Source organism: Onychostoma macrolepis, chromosome 17, assembly GCF_012432095.1.
Source record: "Onychostoma macrolepis isolate SWU-2019 chromosome 17, ASM1243209v1, whole genome shotgun sequence".
Lineage (NCBI taxonomy): Eukaryota > Metazoa > Chordata > Actinopteri > Cypriniformes > Cyprinidae > Onychostoma > Onychostoma macrolepis.
This window is the reverse complement of record NC_081171.1, coordinates 23,279,044-23,297,633: the sequence shown is the minus strand read 5'-3', so window position 1 is coordinate 23,297,633 and position 18,590 is coordinate 23,279,044. Positions and strand designations below refer to the sequence as shown.

The 18,590-nt window shown below is 35.1% G+C and overlaps 1 protein-coding gene across 2 annotated transcripts; it reads left to right on the top strand.

The window, feature by feature from the left end:
* Positions 1–2,738: 2,738 nt before the first annotated feature.
* On the top strand, positions 2,739–17,659 carry ganc (glucosidase, alpha; neutral C). Of its 2 annotated transcripts, none has more exons than XM_058750328.1 (24): positions 2,739–2,862; positions 3,082–3,144; positions 3,272–3,374; positions 5,805–5,932; positions 6,026–6,202; positions 6,312–6,333; positions 6,416–6,482; positions 7,469–7,565; positions 7,707–7,890; positions 10,459–10,603; positions 11,416–11,651; positions 11,725–11,851; positions 12,013–12,092; positions 12,246–12,389; positions 12,461–12,557; positions 12,653–12,754; positions 13,421–13,664; positions 13,866–13,930; positions 14,883–14,959; positions 15,035–15,109; positions 15,199–15,312; positions 16,627–16,739; positions 16,968–17,068; positions 17,194–17,659. In XM_058750328.1, exons 1-24 carry the CDS (start codon positions 2,828–2,830, stop codon positions 17,298–17,300), a joined length of 2,703 nt encoding a protein of 900 aa, XP_058606311.1. In that variant the 5' UTR covers positions 2,739–2,827; the 3' UTR covers positions 17,301–17,659. The 2 variants fall into 2 exon arrangements, with proteins under 2 accessions (XP_058606311.1, XP_058606310.1); XM_058750327.1 differs by having other exon boundaries at positions 2,743–2,862; positions 16,968–17,098.
* Positions 17,660–18,590: the final 931 nt, after the last annotated feature.

Here is an 18,590-nt window from a genome sequence, read left to right as displayed (position 1 = left end):
ATGTGACTCTCAAATGAACAATACCAGAGGGTTAAACCCAGGACAGCACGATCTTCACATCGCAGGCTCTCAATACATTAGAAGTAACGTTTGTGTTGGCCTCTTGTTAAAGGGATAGTTCACCCAAAAATTACAATTCTGTCATTAATTACTCACCCTCATGTGTTCTAAACCTGTAAGACCTTCGTTCATCTTCGGAACACAAATTAAGATATTTTTTGATAAAATCTGAGTGCTCTCAGACCCTGCATAGACAGTGATGCAACTGGCATGCTCCCAGTCCCAGAATCGTAGCAAGGACATCAATAAAACAGTCCATGTGACATCAGTGGCTCAACTTCAATTTTGCCAAGCTACGAGAATACTTTTTTGTGCGCAAAGAAAACAAAAATAACATAATTTATTCAACAATTCTTCTCCACAAACACAGTCTTCCGCCATTTTGGAGAGTATCACAACTAGGGTTGGGTATTGTTTGGGTTTTTTTAGATACCGGTGCCAAATCGATACTTTTAAAACGGTACCGGTGCCTAAACGGTGCCTGAACCGATACTTAAAAATAATAAAAAATAAATAAAAATGGCCAATTAATAATTGGATTGGCCATTAGCACTAAACACATGATGTCTTTTTCATTCATACTGGATGCCAGAGGGCGCCCTCGCACAAAAAATCCACATACAGTCACAGAAGTAGCGGAACTCATGAAGCTCCAGGAAATCCCCAATATGGACTGCGTTGCTATGGATGTAACGGAGTAAACAAGATATAAACGTTTTGAATGATAAAACAAATACAATAAACACTCGACTACGACAATGTATAGTTTATCTGTGTTATTCAAGCCATCTCTGGTATTTTAATAATAATTAAGTATATTTATAATCCATTGCCAATCATTGTATTAGTAGCCTATGGAACATATTTTCTGCCTCATTCTGTGACAAGAAGCTACATCAGATCACAAAAGGAAGCATTTAATGGTGTTGTGGACTAAAAAGGTTATAATGTTCTCTTTTGTTGGACAACAGGTTTAAAAACGTGAATACAAGATAATTTTAGCTTTAGGCATTTTAATTTAATAATGTTTAGCTTAGCTAGTTAATGGAGGGCTACCTGCTGCCGTCAGAGCGAGTGTGCAACTGCATTCACGCGTTCCTCGGATGCTCTCATTTCCAGAGTTGTGCTTTTAAGTCGGAACGTGAAAACAGCACGCTCGCGTTACTACAAAGATTTGTTGGACTTGTATTATTAGAGCTTTCTGACTTGAGTTCACATGCTTTTTCTCAGTCGGGAAATTATTTTTCACGTGAGGTGCCGGTGATGATGCTTCTTACTTTCGTTTTGGAGAAACAAAGGACAAATATTTAAATCCATCGCTCAGGCATGGTACCGAAATCTGCGTTCTGATTCGGTTCTAGTAGCCTACATACCGGTTACATAGGTACCGGTGCCATATTGGGTTTCGGTACCCAACCCTAATCACAACGCATTACGCGCGCTTTTCCCAGAATGTAATCACCATCAGCACTGTCGAAGGCTATTCTATAGTCTTTGGTTTTCTCCTGAACGTAAAAATCATACAATATTTTGGGTGAACTCGCTTTAAGTTTCGGTTTTCTTTAAAAAAAATCTTATGATCCCTTTTGTAGGAAGGTTAACAAAAATGTACAAAAAATTAATTTTACATAAATGCAATCAAAACAACTTGTGAATTAGTCCATTTGCTATCCAGAAATAAACGTCTTACTTTCAGACAGGAATAAGTTGGCTTTTTTTGTGTCGTGTATATTAGCTTATGTGATGTCCTATAAATAGTAAAAAGTGCATAAAAACATTTCTTTCATTTCTTCACACGATGAGGAGGAAAATTAAGGATAAAAAAATAGAATACATGGAAAGAATACATGGTTCCAAATAGAATACAAGAAAGATACATGGTTCCAAATAGGATACAAGAAAGAATACATGGTTCCAAATAGAATACAAGAAAGAATACATGGTTCCACTTGCCCTCTTATCTCATTTAAGATCATAACGTCATTCAAATAGGCGGTTCTCAAAAGGAAATGTCAAATGACATTCTCAAATGTCAACACTATTTTTAAAAAATAAAAACGAAGAACACTATTTCATCGACTGTTCAATCACGGAAAACTCAATCGATGGCAGCGTGACATTTCGACACTAAATGTCACAGGGCTCATAGAACCACAAGTGAACACGAGTAGAACGGCATTTAGTAGAACAGTAAAGTTAACAAATAGGCGTGGCTTAGGAGCCCAAACCTTTTATTTTCTTCTTCTTTTTTTTTTTTTTTTTTTTGGTCAAGTACGTTTTGTCAATTTTTCTCATATACTTTTATCTCAGTGGCGTACCTAAGCTGTTAATTATTGTCAGCTGCTTATTACAGTTGCCGAAGTAGCGTCTGTGGTGCAATGGTCTGATACTTGTTACTTTTCTCAACGCTATTCAGGAAGGACCAATCACAGCCGTTAGTGATTAATATACACAAGAAGTTTAAATGTATTTTTATACAGACTGATGACTCTCAAGCTCCCGTTTGTATGTCAGATAACAGTCACTGAAATTAATATTTTGATATTAATATTACAAACGTTTTCAAGTACCTCAAGTAACACAGACACGCATTGAAACTTGAATGCGGCTAAACAGATGTTCTCAACTGTTTGAGCCATCATGCGCCCCCTTGGAGGAATTTTACTTTGTGTCATATTACATTTATTGGCAGTAGCGAGTTTGTCGCCCAATGGAAAGAACACACCTCTAGCCCTATCAAATAACTTCCTCTTCGTTTGGTGAAATCATGGAGGTGAATGTTTCGGCTGAATCTTTTGAGAGGTAAATTACAATGAAGCCACATTGGAACGATGTTTATGGTCACACATAACTTGACCAAAAGTACGTTGTTTAATTTTTTTGCGATATGTGTTGTCGTTTTTATCATTACTGACTTGCAGGACATGTAGCATTTGCTTAAAGATCACTGTATTAGAAGTATTAAATCAGAACCGTAATATGCACTGCTTATGTTATACTGTGTATAACATTATATTACAGTATCGTGCCGGGTGGTGAGTTTCAAGAGAAGTATAAGAAAAACAATGACATAATATTCTACAGGTATATTTCATTATTATTATTAAATATATACATTATTTAGGAACTAAGTCTCATTAGTCAATACATATTTAATAAATTGAATAAGTTTTATTTATTTATTATTTTTGACCTTTGAACTCTACCATAGGAGACAGAGAGATCAAGCAGTGTCTCAGTACTTTGCCTCCTTCGAAACTTTAGTACTCACAGATAGAGGAGCCAGTCTGGAGCTCTGTGAACAGGACTCTCAGGTGGACTGACACTGCTTTTCTTTTTCTTTTTCTTTTTTTCTTCTCCTTTTCCATATACACTCACTCTTTTGCTTGCTGTTGGGACAGTATTATTGTCAGAATGTGTAATATGTTTACTGAATTTGATATTATTATTTTTTAATTCTGCTTTCTAAAGACTGGGACATAATCATTAGTTAAAATCAAATATGTTTTTTATAAAAAAAAATTATTTTAAGGAATAAACAAATTTGTTTCATATTTTGGAAAGGGAGTCTCACATAAGAGCATCATATTTAGGGGTACCAGGGCATTGAAACGTATGAAAACTGCTGGTCTAGGCTGACCAACAATTACAAAAGTAAAAAATCATGTTTGATGTAGTTCCATGTAAATAGCACAATACATTATTCATGAATATGTTCATTCAGTACCATCATACACTTCCATTAAAAAAGTTTGGGGTTATTAAAGGTTTTAATTAAAATTTATTTTGCTCAGCTGCATTTATTTTGATCAAAAATACAGTTAAAGGTAATATTGTAAAATATTATTACAAGTGAAAATAAATGTATTCTATTTTAGTATATTTTAAAACAATTTATTTCTATGCAAAGCTGAAATCAGTGTCACATGATCCTTCAAAAATCATTCTAATATGCTGATTTGGTGCTCAATAATCATTTTCTGTTATTATAAATGTTGAGAACAGTTGTAATGCTTAATATTTTTGTGGGAAATGTGATACATGATTGATTTGATCACTTTTTTAATAGAATCTGAAATAGAAATCTTTTTTTAACATTTTAAATGTCTTTACTGTCAATCAATTTAATATGTATCTTCTGCATATTAAAAATTCTTCTTCATAAAAAAAAAAAAGACAATTCCAAAAATTAAGTACTTGTAATCAGAGTAAATTACATTTTAAAATACTCGTAATCAGACTACAGTTACTTTTTTATTGTTTACATGATTACATATTATTCACACAATAGCAATAAATTATTTATCATTTATTGATTCTCTCTAATTCCTCTTTATTTATCTTTTAGATTTTCCTTTCTAAAATAGCCTACTGCTTATATACACTCACACATAGACTAGTCATTATTCAGGTGGCGACACAGCATTTGACCACTGGATTTACAAAAATCATTTCAGGTTTAAGAAGTGTTTCAACATTGCATCAACTACTGATGAACTCAGTAGGTTATTTAACCATGTATTATTATGTATTATTGAAAGGCTTTTGTCTTTCAAACTCATTAAAATGCACAAATTCTCATTATTTCTTATTTGGAGACATTCTCAAACTTTTTTTCATCTGAACCTCTTTCACCAAATATATTTACTTCAAAGGGGCGGTCAATCAGCAATTCTGTACAAGACATTATCTCCCTTTGCACTGAACTTTGAGCATCGTAACTTTGCAGATGCTGTTTATGCTCAAACAGCAACATTACACACTAGCTAAAGTTAAAAAAGTGAAATCATAATCAATGATTAAGTATCCCTTTAAGTACCCCTGAGATTTTAAAATAAATATTTTAATAATTAAGTATCACATTTGCATGTTCACGGTTCTCTAACATTGGTTAATGGTCATATGGCATGCTTTTTTAGTAAGTGAATTATTTTGATTGTTATTTTAAAATGAGTTAATTTAATTTTACATTGTTATGATTTAATTACATTTTTGCCTTTCATTAAACTCACAAACCCCCTGCAGTTCCTTTACAAACCCCAGTTTGGGAAACCTTGATGTAATATGTTTAATGCACTTCATGTTGTTAATTACAATGAAAGGAATATATTTTCTCACTCTTTGTATTTTTACATCATTATGGTACAAGATTATCCTGTTTAAATCAATGTGATAAACGATCCACCACTTGTAAAAGTTGCTGCTTTGTTAGAGTTTGTGTAAATTATTACAAAAAGAACCAAAATTATGTCCATATTTGTGACCCTGGACCACAAAACCAGTCTTAAGTCGCTGGGGTATATTTGTAGCAATAGCCAAAAAAACACTGTATGGGTCAAAATTATTGATTTTTCTTTTATGCCAAAAATCATTAGGATATTAAGTAAAGATCATGTTCCATGAAGATATTTTGTGAATTTCCTAATATATAAAAACTTAATTTTTGATTAGTAATATGCATTGCTAAGAACTTCATTTGGACAAATTTAAAGGCGATTTTCTCAATATTTCGATTTTTTTGCACCCTCAAATTCCAGATTTTCAAATATTGTCCGATCCTAACAAACCATACATCACTGGAAAGCTTATTTATTCAGCTTTCATGTGATGTATAAATCTCAATTTTGAAAAAATTGGTTTTGTGGTCCATGGTCACATTTGTAGTAGGAATAGTAGGATATTTTTCAAAGGTTAAGTAAAAATATCAAAACGTAACAGTGAAAGAAACTGTTTGCACCTTACAGGATCGACTGTGTCTTCAAATACGGGCAACCCAAAGTGGAACAGTCAGAGTGTCTCTTGATGAGCTACAGCCAGTGAAACCACGCTACCATGTTTCAGATGTACTGGTTGGAGAGCTGAGATATGAGCCGTAAGCCATCAACTTTACTATTCTTCTCAACAGGTGTAAAACACCTCAATTCTCTTCACAAATCTCTAGTTATTCATTGTTATTCCTTTGCAGGCTGAGAGTTCATTGGAAGAGAGAGGACTGTGTATGTCTAACTTGGGGTCTTGGACAGTACAAGCTGCTGGTTTCCTTTTCTCCTTTCAAACTGGAGATTTCCTGTGATGAAGAGGAGATTGTCACTCTCAACCCAGAAAACAAACTCTACTTTGAGACTCTGCAAGATCCAATTAGGTATCAGGAACAATATATGATGCTGTTGTTCATACCCCCTCAAAAACCCATTTGGAAATGCTTGCTAATGTTGGTTTTTCCCAGTTAACATGATATACATTTGTTCCAGGTCATCTTCAGATTCATGCCAGGTGAGAATTTAGGCTTTAATGTGAAAATGTATTATTGAGAGAGCTTTCTTGTGTGACAAATCATGTGTTTCCATCTCAAAAGAACGATGAAAATCGATGTGGGCTGTGGAAGGAAACTTTCAGGCAGTTTGAGGACATCAAAGCAAATGGTGAACCACCATAACATACAACTCCATTGTTCATTTTCAAAATGTAATGAAAGTTGTATTATTATTAAGGGTGTTTGTATTACTAATCATGCATACTGAGGGTTAGGGTCTTAAACAAACCCTTAAAGACCCATTTATATCAAGGCAATAACTGTAATGATAACCAAATCTAAGAAGTTTTAATAATCGTTCTAATTCTTTAAAAATAGTGAAGTCCTCACCCCAACTACAGAGTAACAATAACAACACAGAAGAGTGATATCTTTATATCACTTTCATAACAGTTTTTTTCCAGCTGATGAATGATAAAAATATTGCCAGTCAGAACACACTCGACTTTAAAGAGCTTGAACGGTTAAAGAGGCAGATGACAAAACTGCTGAGTACACTTATAATAAACAGAATGTTATTGTATGTTGGTGTGGACGCTAATATAGTAATTGTTATACAGGTAGTTATCTTTCTTGATGTAAACAGGCCTTAACTTTAAAGGTGGGTCACATTTACCGTCGCTTGGCAAAATCTGCAGGCAAAACCCACTCATTTCAATAGGAAACAGCGTGATTGGGAATTTTGCAATGGCGCAAAAAATTCCCCATGCAGATTTTACATCTGGTTCAAGTTTTTTACATGAATTTGCCACGTTGACCAATAGAAAGCTGCCTTGTTTGAAAGTGACTTCTCTGTGTGCTGTGTTTTGTGCATCACTCCACTATTGACAATGAACAATGCACCTAAATGAATTTTGCTTGCAAAAGTTCACAAAAATCTTGCTAATAAGACCTTGTCTTAATTATTTAACTTTGGTGTGTATCTTGAGTCTTTGGACGCTTCTTCTGACATACAACCACCCATAACACCCAAGCAACGCCCTGGAAGCCACCTAGGACCCCCTAACGTCATGCCTGCGAGTTACATGAGCAAGCACAATCCACATTTTCTGGTTCTATGTAGTTACATTATAATGTATGATTGCTGTCTTTTAGGTCCTAGTTCTGTGGGGATGGACTTAAGTCTCCATGGGTTCAACCATACGTATGGTCTTCCTGAACACGCTGATACCCTGGTGTTGAAGGACACAAGGTAGTTCACTTCATAAAATATCTCATACACATTCAAAAACTAATGTGGTTGAGAACTATCCATACCTGGAAGACAAACTAAACAGAATAGACTCTTGCCTAACATAATGCAGTCAAACATAAATTCTGTTTTACTTCACAGTGTCACTGAGGCGTATCGGCTGTACAACTTGGATGTGTTTGGCTATGACATCAATAGCAGGTTGGGTCTTTATGGTTCTGTCCCCTTCCTGCTAGCTCATAAGCCGGAGAGGACAGCTGGAGTGTTCTGGCTGAACGCCTCTGAGACTCTGGTTGATGTCAAGTACAACCCAGAGCCAAATGAGGTGCACACTGTAAAAAAAATTCTGTAGTTGTTACAAAATAATTTTGGTAGCTGTGGTTGCCAGAATAATTTTGTAAAAAATACAGAAAAACTGTAAACACATCTACGGCCAAAAAGTGTAAATTGTACAGTATAAAACTGTAATTTACAAACAAGAAAATTTGAATGTAAACCAGTGAATTCAACAACGCACACTGCTATTAAAATCTGGTTTGTACCTTTAACATACTGACAACCACCATAATAATGCAGGTGGTAAAAGATAAAGCCACATGAAAAATCAAAGATCATCGCAAGTAGCGTCGCCATAAGCAGAAGTGTATATATATATATATATATATATATATATACAAACCCGATTCCAAAAAAGTTGGGACACTGTACAAATTGTGAATAAAAACAGAATGCAATGATGTGGAAGTTTCAAATTTCAATATTTTATTCAGAATACAACATAGATGACATATCAAATGTTTAAACTGAGAAAATGTATCATTTTAAGGGAAAAATAAGTTGATTTTAAATTTCATGGCATCAACACATCTCAAAAAAGTTGGGACAAGGCCATGTTTACCACTGTGTGGCATCCCCTCTTCTTTTTATAACAATCTGCAAACATCTGGGGACTGAGGAGACAAGTTGCTCAAGTTTAGGAATAGGAATGTTGTCCCATTCTTGTCTAATACAGGCTTCTAGTTGCTCAACTGTCTTAGGTCTTCTTTGACGCATCTTCCTATTTATGATGCGCCAAATATTTTCTATGGGTGAAAGATCTGGACTGCAGGCTGGCCATTTCAGTACCCGGATCCTTCTACGCAGCCATGATGTTGTAATTGATGCAGTATGTGGTCTGGCATTGTCATGTTGGAAAAATGCAAGGTCTTCCCTGAAAGAGACGACGTCTGGATGGGAGCATATGTTGTTCTAGAACTTGGATATACCTTTCAGCATTGATGGTGCCTTTCCAGATGTGTAAGCTGCCCATGCCACACGCACTCATGCAACCCCATACCATCAGCGATGCAGGCTTCTGAACTGAGCGCTGATAACAACTTGGGTTGTCCTTGTCCTCTTTAGTCCGGATGACATGGCGTCCCAGTTTTCCAAAAAGAACTTCAAATTTTGATTCGTCTGACCACAAAACAGTTTTCCACTTTGCCACACTCCATTTTAAATGAGCCTTGGCCCAGAGAAAACGCCTGCGCTTCTGGATCATGTTTAGATATGGCTTCTTTTTTGACCTATAGAGTTTTAGCCGGCAACGTCGAATGGCACGGTGGATTTTGTTCACCGACAATGTTTTCTGGAAGTATTCCTGAGCCCATGTTGTGATTTCCATTACAGTAGCATTCCTGTATGTGATGCAGTGCCGTCTAAGGGCCCGAAGATCACGGGCATCCAGTATGGTTTTCCGGCCTTGACCCTTACACACAGAGATTGTTCCAGATTCTCTGAATCTTTGGATGATATTATGCACTGTAGATGATGATAACTTCAAACTCTTTGCAATTTTTCTCTGAGAAACTCCTTTCTGATATTGCTCCACTATTTTTTCGCCACAGCATTGGGGGAATATGTGATCCTCTTCTCATCTTGACTTCTGAGAGACACTGCCACTCTGAGAGGCTCTTTTTATACCCAATCATGTTGCCAATTGACCTAATAAGTTGCAAATTGGTCCTCCAGCTGTTCCTTATATTTACATTTAACTTTTCCGGCCTCTTATTGCTAACTGTCCCAACTTTTTTGGAATGTGTAGCTCTCATGAAATCCAAAATGAGCTAATATTTGGCATGACATTTCAAAATGTCTCACTTTCAACATTTGATATATTATCTATATTCTATTGTGAATAAAATATAAGTTTATGAGATTTTTAAATTATTGCATTCCTTTTTTTATTCACAATTTGTACAGTGTCCCAACTTTTTTGGAATCGGGTTTGTAGAAGGTGCACAGAGTCATTCATGCAAACACAAAACACCATCATGGTAACACACGATACTTAAATAATGCAATAAACTTTCATTAAACAACAGAAGATGTAACATAAAGCCCAAATGTACATAACTGATAACAAAAACTATTAAAAAAACATGATTATTTTAACAAAATACATTCAAATGTGGAGTGTCACACAGGGAATTCTGGGAATATCAGTTTACAGTTTTTGACTGTAAATTATACATTGATTTGTTCTTTTTTACTTCTAAAAACTGTGCAATTAAGAGCATTTCACTGTAAAATTACATGAAATGTCTGGTTAGATCTTTTACAGTTTTTCCCTGTATATAGTACGACAACTTACTGTTAACCTATTAACAGTTTTTTTTTCTGTAGTGTTTTTACAGTTAAAATTACAATTACTTTTTACAGTGCACTTCCGTTATTTATTTTACTATAGACAAAACTTTTTTACAGTTTTGGTAGTGTGGCAGAAATTACATACCGCAAAGCTTTCAGAAAATAGTTAAATAGCCTAAATCAATATAATGATGTATAATGTCAGTATAATGAAGGAAAAATGTGCATTTTAAGATGTGTTTTGTTTCTTTTGTTGTCTGAACAGGATGAGGATGAACCACCAGGGAAGAAAAGCAAGGTCTCACCACAAACTGATGTGAGATGGATATCGGAGAGCGGCACAATCGACTGTTTCATTTTGCTGGGACCCACAGCTGCCCAGGTGTTCTCTCAGTATGCTCAACTTACAGGTACAAGATTAGCCAAAAACACGGTTTGGAAAAAGGATTCATGATGTAATTTTGTAAATTTTGAACACAAAAAAGGTTCCGGACTGCAGCTTTAAGTATATGTAATATAAGACTATCCACTATATTTTTCAACATGAAAATAAGCTATTTCCTTCGAATATGTGACCCTAACCCTAACTTCTGATTCAATAGCGGCTATAGATACAGTAAAAACTAGAAGAATAACAAAGTGAAGTAAAAGTAAAACTATTTGCGCTACAAACCAGTGTGTTTATTATTACGATAATAAATTAAAAACAATATGAAAGCAAATACCAATTTGCCGTATCAAGCAGCATAATGGACCGTTTTTGTTCAGCTAAAATAACTGAAGCAGCCGACACAGGAAGTCTCACACATTCAAGTAAGAAATGGCTGCACCCGTTCTTATGTTAAAAATAAGGTGGATATAAATGTGGAGACCTTATGTAGCCCCTCCCCTTTTCAGCGCTGCGCTTGTTGTCTTCTGTCTTCCCTTTGTATTCCCACAGCGTGAAGGCAAAGATGTACGAATTAATGAAAGAGATGCTTGTTTTAAAATGTTCCCAGTGTACTGACATTGGTTGACATCCACTTTTGTGGCATTACAGTGCTCATGATAACTTTCGTTAGCACTCCAATTTTAAATCCACTTCACCAGCTAATGACTCTTCAACAGTAATGCTACAGAGCTACCGCAGAAATGGAAGTTAATGGAAGACAAAATTCTATAGATGGCAGTTGTTTGTCTGTAGTTCTATACAGAAGTTCCTTTAGTATTCCTCTGCCAACAGGCTACCAGGCTCTTCCTCCACTCTTCTCTCTGGGTTATCACCAATGCCGCTGGAACTACGAGGACGAGGCAGATGTGAAAGAGGTGGATGCTGGATTTGACCTCCACGGTATTCCGTATGATGTTATATGGTTGGACATAGAGCACACAAATGGGAAGCGCTACTTCACCTGGGATTCCAAGCTTTTTCCAAACCCAGCAGAACTACAGCATCACCTTCAGAAGAAGAACAGGAAGGTAAAATAATGGGATTATAAAGTGAAAGGCATAAAGGAATGCAGTTTTTAATGTTTATTATATGCCTGTTTAGTTGGTCGTTATTAGTGATCCGCACATCAAGATCGATCCTGATTGGCCGCTTTACTGTGAAGCTAAAGAAGGGGGCCATTTTGTGAAGAATAGAGAAGGTGCTGTTTATGAAGGAACATGTTGGCCCGGTAAGATCCAATATACACGAATTCTCTGTTCCAAACCCAGATTTACAAAGCTGTTTATAGTACCATACGTTGAAATAATCCTATACATTTATTTACACTGAGATAAAGTTTTGAATCAAATCGAACCTTCGCATTTCAAGAAGTGATTACTGTTCCATCAGGTGAATCATGTTATTTGGACTTCAGTAGCTCAAAGACAAGGTCATGGTATGCCAGACAGCTCTCTCTAAGCAAATATGAAGTGAGTCTCAAAGATTTGATCTAACTGTACTGCATGCTAAAAGTTGCTGAACACTATTTGAGTGGTTCCTGAGCGTATTTTGATCTAATAACCAATTAATTGTCTCCATAGTCCTATAGATGACTGTTTATTCTTTATCCATACATGCATTAGGGCTCAACAGAATCTTTGTTTGTGTGGAATGACATGAATGAACCGTCTGTCTTTAACGGGCCAGAGCAGACAATGCCCAAAGATGCAGTGCACCACGGAGGATGGGAACACAGGGAACTACACAACTTATATGGCTTTTATCAGGTAAGCTCAGTCAAACCAGACCTATAATATAGATACAGACTATGGTTATAATGTTTTTTCCTCCTTCACAGCATATGGCTACATTTGAGGGCTTATTAACCCGGTCAGGTGGCACGGAGAGGCCGTTTATCCTTTCACGCTCTTTCTTTGCTGGGTCTCAAAGATTAGGTAACCTCAAAATCAGATGACATTATGCTATGCCCATTGTGTTGATAGAGCCAAACAAAACGACCCAAAGCAACACTGAACTGTTTATGTCACAGGTGCCATCTGGACTGGGGATAATGTTGCTACTTGGGGGTACTTGAAGATTTCAATACCCATGCTGCTGTCGCTGAGTTTGACAGGAGTACAGTTTTGTGGAGGTTCGACTAATAATGACACCGTTTTTATGTCATTCATTTTTTATTTTGCCCTTCAGTGTACAGTTGATTGTAATATTAATGTTGACAAATACTTACATTTTACGCTGCTGTTCAACAGTTTAAGGTCAGTAAAGTTTTTTTTAAAGAAATACTTTTATGAAGCAAGGAAGCATCAAAATTATATATATATATATATATATATATATATATATTTTTTTTTTTTTTTTTTTACTTACCATTAAACATATAGTGCTGATATAAAAAAGCAAAGAGAAATATGTATATATATATATTTAAATATATATATATATATATATTTTTTTTTTTTTTTTTATACACAAAAATAAATATTACACTGTGTTCAATATTCAAAATAATAAGAAATGTTTCTTGACTCTGAAGACTGGAATAATGGCTACTGAAAATTCAGCTTTGCCATCACAGGAATAAATTATACTTTAAAATATATTAAAATAGAAAACAGTTATTTTAAATTGTATTAATATTTCTCAGTATTACTGTTTTGCTGTTCATTTGGTTAAAAAAAGCAGCATTTGTGAGCATAAGAGACTTACTGACCCTGAACTTTTGAATGGAATATGTTTTTGCTGAACAGGCATAAGGTTCTGAATCACTGATTGAATATGATTTTGTATGTGTGTGTAGCTGATGTAGGGGGCTTTGTGCAGGATCCAGACCCTGAGCTTCTGGTCCGCTGGTACCAAGCAGGTGCTCTTCAGCCATTTTTCAGGGGACACTCTGCTAAAATGACCAAGCGGCGTGAGCCCTGGCTGTTTGGGGACGATGTGACCTCTGCGATTCGCTCTGCTGTGCAGGACAGATACCGTCTCCTGCCGTACTGGTACACTCTGTTTCATCAAGCACACACGTCAGCCCTGCCTCCCATCAGGTACTGCATTTTCATCTTCAACACAGCCTTGTTTAGAATGACTCATATCATGTGCTGATACTGAAGAACAGATTTTTTTTTTTTAATTCTTATTACATCAGAGAAGTGAGCAGTAGGTAGTGCAGGAGACAGGAAATATGCATGTTGAATTCTCCAGGCCTGTTCCAACCTCCATCTTTATTTCTGTGTGTTTCCTCATAGACCTCTTTGGGTAGAGTTTCCCAACGATACAAGAATGTTTGCTGTGGAGAACCAGTACATGATTGGTAAACATGACCAGATCGGCTGTGTAATACAGCTAATAAAGTAATCTGTTACTTTTGTTTTAATTGTGGTCACAGTTTAACTAAAATGAGGGAACGAATGAATAAGACATGGGAACAAATGGTCATAATATCCCTTTTTTTCCACATGTCATGAGAAAGGAAAACTTGACATGCAAAGAAATCTACGGTCTAAAGCATGATAAATTCCAAAGTGTAATATCATGCTTTTTACTCCATTAACTAGTTGCTTATTAGCATGCATATTGTCTGTTTATTAGTACTTATAGACACATATTAATGCCTTATACTGTACGGCCATATTCTATATCCCTTAACCCTACCCAATACCTAAACTTAACAACTATCTTACTAACTATTAATAAGCGGCAAATTAGAAGTTTATTGAGGGAAAACTCTTAGTTAATAGTGAATATGTTCTATGTTCCCAAGTGTTACCCAAAAATGTATAATTTCTTTGTTATTTTGAACCCAAGAATTCAACATCTACTCCTAGATGCGATAGTAATACTCAATGTCATTTTTCAGTGTATTTTTTCACTTGAATTATCTTAACTTAAATTTATATTTTAGTATATTAAAGTTTTGATAGTGTGTGTGTTTTGGCAATAAAATCAAATATCTGTTTACTTGCAGATCAATACATATTCAGTGTTTTCATCTACTAATTTATTGTAGGCTGAAGTATATAAAATTGAAAAATAAATAAACATGGTTTATCGATCAGCACTTTTTACTTTCAATACTTACTATAAGTACATTAAAAATCTTTCTTTACTTCTACTCCAAAAAAGGGAAAAGGAGTGCTAATGTTTTTTTTTCACCTGATATGTGTTTTTCATCTACCACTGGTTATTTAATCGCATAATTATATAATTCTTAAAACATAGCAGTCCAATGTCCAATACCATTCTAACTAACGGATATTTTACAGGCGGTGCTCTTCTTGTGTGCCCTGTGACAGATCCTGGGGTCACAGAGGTCAAGGTTTTGCTCCCAGGGTCTGATGAGGTAAGCCTACGTTCCATATGAATTATACAATATACATTGTACTGAAGGTTAAAAGATGTTTTGTTTATTTGAAAGCTGTGGTACGACACAAACACGGCAGCGGTACACAAGGGTGCCAGAACTCTGGATCTGCCAGTGACTCTGAACACTGTGAGTGACTCCCATTATATCTGTGAGACAGCAGTCAACTGAATACTAGTATTCTTACAGGGTTATTTACACTACATCCTCTGTGTTAGGTGCCCGTGTTCCAGCGTGGGGGGACAGTGGTGCCCAGGAGAGAGGGTTGTGGGTCCAGCACAGCAGACTTACAGCAGCATCCGATCACTCTCTCTGTGGCCCTGGACAGTAAGGTGACCACATGACAATACAACAGAAAGTACTGGGTGATATAGTATGGGTCAGAGACGCAATCAGATTTTAATAGCAATATATACACTACCGTTCAAAAGTTTGGAGTTAGTGAGATTTTTAAAACTGGGGTCAGTAAAGGAATTAATACTTTTTTTCGGCAAAGATGCATTAAATAGATCAAAAGTGGCAATTGAGAATTGTATGATGTTAAAAAAGAGATTTCTGTTTCAAATAAATGCTGCTCTCTTGAACTTTCTATTGATCAATGAATACTGAAAAAAAATGTATCATGGTTTCTATGAAAATATTTTAAAAAATTTCAACATTGATATTAATGAGTGTTTCAGTGTTACTTAAGCAACAAATCAGCATATTAGAATGATTTCTTAAGGCTCATGTCACACTGAAGACTGAAGTAATGATGCTGAAAAAAATTCAGCTTTGCCATCATAGATTTAAAATAGATTTCATTTTAAAATATGTTGGTTAGAGTTTTACTATGTAATGTGTAACAAGAACACATTAAAAAAAAAAAAAAAAATCTTACCAAATTTGTGCTTATTTTTGCTTTTTGCCCAACCCCAAGATATAATATACTGTATATGATTTAGTTTGATTTCCATATTCATGTTGTTCAGTATTTACATGGCACTCTAAAGCAGGGTTTCCCAAAGAAGTGTGTACTAGGTTCTCTTTATTTACATTTGCATACATTTTCAACATGTTTTGAATGTAAGACCAGTATTTTGCCAACAAAAGCTCAATGATTTGAAATGTTATTAACTTGACGATTTTGATAGTGATGAATCTGAGACATAAACGTTAGTATTGTAACTTGCAGTGTAAAAAAATAATTGTTATATCTATTGTCAAATATTATTTTACAGTTGTAATTTTCAACAGTAATATAATTCTGTTTTCATTTTTTGAGTTAATATAGCTAATAAGAAAAAATAATAAGAAAAATAAAACAATATAAGAAAAATAATTGTATTAAAAATGTAAGTATTAAAAAAGATCCATTTTTTGGATCAACTGTGTACTTGCAAATCATGTGACCATTAACTGTCACCAGAGAACTGTTAATATGCGAACATTAAATTTTGTTAAGTTTGGGAACTACTGCTCTAAATTATTTGAAATGATTCATGTCCAGAAAACATAGTATTTCATTGGTGCATCTTAAAGAATCATGGTGGGAAAGTTTTGTTAAGGGCTCATGGTCAGGTCTTTAAGCCGTGCAATGATGAATGAGATTTGAACACACACATAATTATAGACTATTGATTTTGATTCTATGTTTTGCATTATAGGGCAATGCTGATGGATTTCTTTATCTGGACGATGGCCACTCTTTTAATTACAGAGACCAAATGCAGTTCTGTCTGCGCCGTTTTACCATGCGAGCTGGCAGGCTTGTCAACAGGTAATGAACCAACATTGTTTTTAATTTCCTTTAATCAATTAAGCTGTCTGTCTGTCCGTTTGTTCGTTCGTTTGTTTGTTCATTCATTCCTTGGGGGCTATTTACTAGGAATGGGAAATGTGATGAAAAAAATTAGACATTGTATTAAAAAAAATAGAACAGGTTATATTGCACTGTGTGTTTTCAGAGAGCTCAATATGCCATTCTCCTTGTGCCATGTGTTTTCAGCTGTGCTGATGATCAAGGCTCCTTTGTCTCAGATGACAAAGTGGAATCAGTGGTCATTCTTGGTCTGAATAGCTTGAAAAGAAAACCCAAACTCAAATCAGGTGTGAAGAGGGCAAAGGTTTCCTTCTGTGGTAACTATTAGTGGAATACTTCATACGTAAATAATGTGATGTGAGATGTAAACCAGAGAGTTGTTAGTCACTATCCTTCTCTTTCTTTCTTTAAGGTGCGCCGAAGACAGCAGTCACATTTGAATTTGATGCAAAGCGAGGTGTGTTAACTTTAACTGGACTGGACCTAGAAATACAGAAAGACTGGGAAATAGTAATATAGTGGATGGTATTTTTCAAATTACCAGGATTTGTTTTATTATTATTTTACGCTTTTTAAAATGCGGTTGTTTTACGGTATTTCAGATGCTTGCCTTAAAAAGTCAAAACAACTTGCAATTGCAATAAAACATTTGGTTAATTAAATCAGCACTTTAATAATGGAATGTAATATTAAAGATTCCCTCCACAATGATCATCTACACTCAAGAAATCTAATAACATGATATGATTTTAATGGCTGGGTTCTTTAACATGAATTATTAGCCATATGTGAGACTGTTGACATGATGGAGGTGAAATAAGTTTTCAAAATATTGTGCAAAAATCTTAATTTCTCAATAAAGAATTCTCAAAGAGTGATATGTTTTTTATGATTCAAAAGTTTAGGATTAGTAAGATAATTTTTTAAAGAAATTATTTTTATTCAGCAAAGATTATAGTGAAATTTATAATGATAACATAGAATTGTACTTAAAATAAATTCTGTTTATCAAATAATTCTGAAATCAAAAATGTCTCCACAAAAATAATAAAAGAAATATTACTTGAGCACCAAATCAGCATATTAAAAGGATTTCCAAATGAACATGAGACACTGAAGACACTGAAAATTCAGCTTTACCGTCACATGAATAAATTATATTTTGAAACATATTAAAATAGGAAACAGTTATTTTAAATTGTAATATTTTACAATATAACTCTTTTACTGTATTTTTGATGAAATAAATGGAGCCTTGATGAGAATAAAAGTCATTTTAAAAAAATGACCTCAAACTTTTAAACACTATTGTATGATACAACTGAACAATAACTGTGGTTACAAAAGAGGCTTATTAATTTTCCACATTGATAAAGTGACATAATATAGACAGTTTTGTTAAGTTAGGTCAAGCCTGCTGTCGTTATGCTGAGAGTGCTTAATGCTGAACTCTATTGAGAACAGGTTTAAAGGCTGTGAATGCCTTCTGCTGAGGTAGGCCATCTCACTGGCCTCTCTTTGCAGGGCCGCTCTCCTTTGTGTCACCCTACAATGGCGGCACGAGAGCGCAACTGTTGCCCAATACGCATTGTTCATCAGCCAATGGGAGCAATCCAAAGAGAAGACTGTAGCAGTTTGTGTATGTATGTGTATGTATGCAGGTGTGTTTGTGTGTACGTGTTTGTGCACGTAAAAGGAGTGTGTTCACACGTTATCTTTTTCTTCTAACCCTGGTTTCTACTCCCTGACCGCATGAAAGGTGCGTCATTTAGCAGGGCAACCAATCAGAGGTCAGCTGTTTGAATTTAT

Excerpts from the sequence above, each read along its gene's own strand:
- ganc (XM_058750327.1), top strand. The coding sequence starts at position 2,828 with ATGGAGGTGAATGTTTCGGCTGAATCTTTTGAGAG. Across the intron at positions 6,334-6,415 it reads CATCTTCAGATTCATGCCAG|AACGATGAAAATCGATGTGG; the intron begins GTGAGAATTTAG and ends CCATCTCAAAAG. Across the intron at positions 12,755-13,420 it reads AGGAGTACAGTTTTGTGGAG|CTGATGTAGGGGGCTTTGTG; the intron begins GTTCGACTAATA and ends ATGTGTGTGTAG.